The sequence below is a fragment of the Cheilinus undulatus genome, linkage group 4 (genome assembly GCF_018320785.1).
Source record: "Cheilinus undulatus linkage group 4, ASM1832078v1, whole genome shotgun sequence".
Taxonomy (NCBI): Eukaryota; Metazoa; Chordata; class Actinopteri; order Labriformes; family Labridae; genus Cheilinus; species Cheilinus undulatus.
In genome coordinates, this window is record NC_054868.1 from 39,212,839 (window position 1) to 39,218,838 (window position 6,000).

The window sequence follows — 6,000 nt, forward strand, 5'->3', positions numbered from 1 at the left end:
ATCGTACAGCCTGAGGCTATGCATCATTAGATGATGAAGAAGTGGCTGTGAGAGACCTTGCATAGGAACTGATGCTTTGTCTCCTCCAGTTGCAGCGATCATAACTCAGGCTTTCAGAATGCAGCAGAGTGAGCTGTTGCAAGCAGTTGCAAGTTTCAGTTTGTCTCTTTTAAATATGAACAATATTATCGGCATGATATTCAGCAGAATTTTTTTTAAAAAGTAAATTATCCTCACCCAAGTGACACAATTATTGATTTTATTGTTGTATTAATAACTTGTCCTACCTCTATCACACTACAGTGTAGTTACAATCATTTATCAGTGTCTTATATATCTGTTCCTTAAGATCATTTAAAAAAAACATGACACCTAGTGACAATTAAATCACAGCTTGGAGATTTTAGGACTGCGTGCACAGTTAACTCACCGAGATGTTTGTGTTACATTAAGTTCAAAATTGCTTGATCCAGATAAAATCAGGAATAATCTTCCTGGTTCTTGTATTTTTCTAGTCTTCAATGACCATTTGCTCTCACGGTGATTAATGAGGCCTGTTCTCTCATACACTGACTGCTCTCTTAACAGCAGCAGTCCACAGGAGTCCACTTTCCACGCCTTTGTGCAAAAGTGTACAAGCGTGTGTCCCTCAGTGTCCACAAATTCTGTTTCTTTACTAGAGTGTGTGTGGGCCCTAGAGAAACAGCCACTAACATACGCTTCACATTTGAACTTCATTATGCTCCTGCTGTATTATTTCCAGATTTGTAGAGCGTGATATGAAATAATTCTGTTTCAGCCCATTTGCTGATGTGCGTGTCTGGATGTTTGTCTTAATATGGAACGATCACAATATGTTTCTCGGGTGTTCAGACTTGACGCATATGGTGCAGAGATGTTGGTGTTTGTGTGTGTCTGCATTTTCCAAATTGTGTTTATATCTGCAGGAGCCCCATGTTAACCTTTACGTGTTGTTTTGTTTGTCAAGTAGAGGGAATTTGAGGAAAGCATGAGTCAAAACAATAAAAGCAACACTTTGAAACTGGAATTCTCCCAACTTTACAGTCAGAATCCCTCAGTGAGAGCTGTGTCATGAATATCTGGCAGAATTTGACGATATACAGATGAGCTTATACCTCACTGATCATTTTAAAGTAGACAAACGGCTCCAGCAAACCCTAAATAAAATGTAGTAGAAGATGCATACAGAACTACTATCACAGTGAACCCTTGGAAATAAGAGTTGTTTTAGTGTTTTTGTCCAGGTCCTGCTTTTTTGTTTTTCTGTTCCGTTGGCAAGACATTTTTACAAAAGTCATGAATGGATTTTGCACGAAGCAGTGTGGAAACTATGGAGATCTGGCAAATCAGAAGTGATGTGTGTCAGAGGGTGTGACTTCTCACTGAAAGGCTCAAACATCTAAACAGACTGTGAGTGTAGCTTTTTCTTTTAGAAAATAACACAAACCTTACAAATTCTCCAATTGGCACAGTGGCTTAGTACAAAATAAATAATGAGCTCATTATCAATACAATGTTTCACAGTCACTGTTATTGTTAATTACATTTATCGGTGATGCAGTTTTAATCTAATGCTGGTATTTAGAGACCCTAGTCGCTGAGAGAAGAGATTTATTAATAGGAAGAAGATGCAACCCGTTCGATGAAGTCCGATCTGTTTTGTTGGTCAAACATGAGAGAAAATGTTACTATTGTGAGGGTATTACGGAGAAAAAAAAATATTACTTTTAAATTTAACATTGATTTGATTCCAGCTGGTACCCTTGGCAGATTGAAATGTTTTGTAGATCCTTTTAAAGTAAAGATAAAAAGTTTATTTTCAGTCACAAGTGGGAAAGAACACATTCCATGTCAGGTGGTAAAACTACAAAAAAAAAAAAGATTTTACCATAAAATACTATGTAAAACAGCAAAATTCTGTTATCATAAAATTCTTCATTGTATATTAAAAAAACATATATATAGATACACTTTCTAACAAGAAAAAAAGAGCATATGTCTGAGTATTTGCCTGTTTAATTTGAAATTGGTTGCAAATGTAAGGTGGCAACCACAATTGAATGAAGCCATAAATGGCATCAACATTGATGGTGGTATTCTTTTTCCTTAATGTTATGCAAAAGCACAGAATGTGTCAACATGGTAGCTTGTGGTAGAGCTAATACATGCCCCCAAAGTTGGGGATGCATGCCTATATTTGATATTTTCAGTTTCATTTTAACCAATGCCGATAACAATACCAATACAAAAATGTAGTTCATACCTTAAACTGCTGTCCTAGAAACACTTTAAAGTAAAATGACAGAAGATGAACAAAGAAAACACCTTCAGTCCTGCCTAAAACAGCGCAATATAATTCATATCTTATTCCCCAATTTTTACAGCTAATACACCGGTTGTAAATATCAGCAGAAATGTTCACATCTGCTGATACGATAATTACTTTTGAAGCTAAAATCTGCCAATACTCATATCATGCCAATAATATTGTTCATCCCTACCAAGAGTGACTTCTCAGTCATCTGGTAGTAGATTCAGCAGCCTCTGATCTCAGGCAAACACTTTCTGCCATCAACAAAAAAATAAAAACTGACATTAGCAACAAAACGGATTCCTGCGTCCTACATTAGAATTATCAAAACCATTAAAATCAATGTCTAACACAGTGGGTAATAATCTGAGATTTGAATAAAAAGGACAAAATCACCCAGCCCTTAGCAATGGTATTTGGTTTTTGATGACTAAATTGAAAGTATATCAACTACAGCTTCAACACATGCTGTATCCTTGAACAGATTTACAAGATTACATCATTATAGAGCCTTACTTCCTGTGTTTTGTAAGAATGACATTTGATACTGACTCTCCCTCTGTCTAACAACTGTTGCAGGCCTCATGCCCCCAAAGAGTGCCAGCGTCAGGTGGAGCCTCCAGAGCTTCTGATGACAGCTTGCTCCAGACACTGTAAGAACGGACACTGCACTCCTACTGGCAAGTGCTGCTGCAGCCCTGGCTGGGAGGGACCCCTCTGCAGAATTGGTGAGTGACTATGGTTGATTTGTGTCCCTTGCTTTCACAGTAGTGTTAACAAAGCAAACACCAATGTGGTCTGTCTTTCAAGAGGTTTAAATGAGGTTTAGTATGCACAGTAGGCCTATGTGCTTTTCTTAAAAATCATAAATAACACATTTGGTATAATTTATTGTTACAGCAAAATGTGAACCAGTCTGCCGCAACGGAGGAGTGTGTATGGAGCCCAACAAGTGCCTCTGTAAGAGTGGCTACTCTGGGACCCAGTGTGAGAAGAGTGAGCGGGGAATGCCCAACGACCAGGAGAAAGACGGCTTACTGGACCACATCATTGACATGACCTCATACCTCCTGGACCTGACCAGCTATATCGTATAGGGGTGAGCAGAGGGGAGCTGCTCCCCACTGTCACCCTCAAGCTGACACAAATCTACCTACCACCACCAGCAGACTCTAACGAGGTGAACTTCATAAGGCTTCCTAATCTCCCTCACACCATCACAGGCATCCACACAAACACAAACAAGACCCAGGTCAGACTGCTTTTCATCCTCATCACCAAACTCTTCCTCCTCCGCCTATAAGCTACTTGCTCCTGAGCACCAGGCCTGGCATCCAAGCCGTGTTCACTTCTCCAAGAGACCCGCAGACATCAGCAACAAGCATGGCCAAGTTATGGAAGTTTGGTTCACTTTCTCTGCTGTTCAGAAAAAAAGCTCGGGGGCACTCCACGGGAACAGGACCTCTGCAGAGAATTTGAAACCAGGACTTTGGATCTTTTCAGGGGCTACCAGTTGCCTTACCTAAGACCCCTCCTAGCAGGAAAATGGAGTTTGAGGCACTTCAATTGAGAGGGGTTCTTTAAGGATTCAAAGTTTGAAGGAATGGTGTGGCTGAAGGTTCAATTTGTGCTTAAGGTCCATTCACAACCCAGCGAGATAAGTCTTTCTACACAGACTTTGAAGAAACACTCAGCAGCTCTGCCTCTGATTTCAAGAAACTGAGAGAGTCGTGGGCCACATAGAGCCCAAATTGCTTTGTGCTGTACTATTGTAAAAGGCACTAATACAAGAGAGATGAACCATGTTGTTTCACCTATGATGTTGTATTTAGTTTGTGGGCACATTGTCATGAAATGCTACGACAGTATACAGCCTGTATACTCTGCTTTGCGACACTCACTTGCTGTCAATGTACAGAATGGATCTACTAAAAAGGACTGTTACCGGAACGGATAAAGGAACGACTGTCAAAGCCAGTCTCAATCTAAACGGAGTCGTCGACTCCCATGCACTGTATACATGTTTTGTTTTCATTCACTTTATTATTCAAAATGAATTTGTCATTAAAAACGCAATGAGAGTAGTTTCACATTCACAGAAATGCACCATCACCATCTCACAGGTGTGGTTTTACAAACTCCTGTCATTGCATCACACTGAACTACAAAGGGAAGAGATTGCGCGGTGATGTAGATTTCCAATAGAGCTTACCTAAGTACTACTTAGTATTGCAAAAAAAAAAAATATAGCATTACTATTGTTATCATAGAGGAGGGTTTATTTTTTTAAGCGTAATAATATATGGGAGAGAACGGTGTTTATAGAAAGCAGTTTTACACTAAGCTTGTCACTTCATGTCATTTTCTTGTACTTAAACATACACAGCTTTTTCCTCTGTTAAGACAGACACATTAAGTGTGTTACAGTAATGCATGTCTGTGCCTGCATTCGGTAATTCCAACAGTCAGTCAGCGTCTATTGTCTGATTTGTGGTGTGTCATTACCACTGTCAGAAGTCTGTCTGTTGTGAGTTGATCAAAGATCCTGTCATCCCTCCGAGTCGCTGTGGAAGCAATCTGATGACGATCTTATCTACAAACAGGAGATTTAAGATTCACCTGAAGTCTAATGGAAATATGCTCAGACGCTCTAATGAGCACCTGACCCCAGAAAACAGCAAAAAACACAGACCGGGTTTGTCTGTCGTGATGTGTCTTTTCAGATACCAGACTGAAGTTTACACACATGCAGCACACAACAGTACATTTGTTCTTTTGCCTTTCAAATTCCAGAAAATTAATCTTATGATTCAAAACCCATCAGCCATCGTGTTTTAAAAGTCTTGTAGGAAAATATTTGTTTTTAAATTAAGGCTCAAATTGAATTTTGGTATCCATGAAGATATTTGTCCTCTTCATCTCCAGCCTTGCTTGTGTTTGCTGAAAGAAATCAACTCTACCTGGTCAAAATGGAACTCATGCTGTAAAATGGAAATTATGATATTTTTTTTTAGCACTTAATGTGAAAGTTGCATTGTAGCTGCTGAGACGGCGTGGTGTGAATAGAATTACCATTTTCATTATTTAAGTAGTTACACAAATAAAATAATTATTTAAGTTCTCTATGTTGTTTTTACCATTGTACTGTATGCGACAATTTTTTTTATTCCTGTATTGTAAATAAAACTAGGGATAACTGTTTCTCTACAGAAATATCAATATGTCTATTAAAATTTATAGCATGTCTGAAACACTTGTGCCTATTTCTTTTTTTATTATCGGTAAAATATAACAAGAATTTAGATTTACTGGTGATTCTCAAAAATATCCAAGGAGATTTGATGTGTAATTTAGGAAATAAGAACTGCTACTTCTTTGTTAAAACTTGAAATAATGCCTTGTACAGTCGCAGTGATGACTAAGAAAAATGGTAGGGTGTTCATCCTGAATTCATGTGCAAAGTTTGGAGAAAATCAGTCAAAGCATCCTTAAGTTCACAAGAATGACCTGGAAAACAAGGGATGAACACCAGACCAAAGACCTGACCTTTGACCTGTTACCACCACAAGGGTAATCAGCTGTTCCTTGATTCAGAGTGGACAGTTTTGAAAAGTTTGAAGAAAATCCTTCAAACCATCCTGAGGTATCACATTCACCACATGATATGC

General features: G+C 38.7%; 1 protein-coding gene across 1 annotated transcript in view; it reads left to right on the forward strand.

The window, feature by feature from the left end:
* Positions 1 to 5,581, forward strand: part of LOC121509133 (hedgehog interacting protein) — a 38,634-nt gene extending 33,053 nt beyond the window's left edge. The window contains exons 12-13 of the mRNA XM_041786367.1: positions 2,912 to 3,060; positions 3,233 to 5,581. Coding sequence (XP_041642301.1) covers positions 2,912 to 3,060; positions 3,233 to 3,429 — 346 coding nt within the window. The 3' untranslated portion in view covers positions 3,430 to 5,581. The remainder of the gene's footprint in view (positions 1 to 2,911; positions 3,061 to 3,232) is intronic.
* Positions 5,582 to 6,000: the final 419 nt, after the last annotated feature.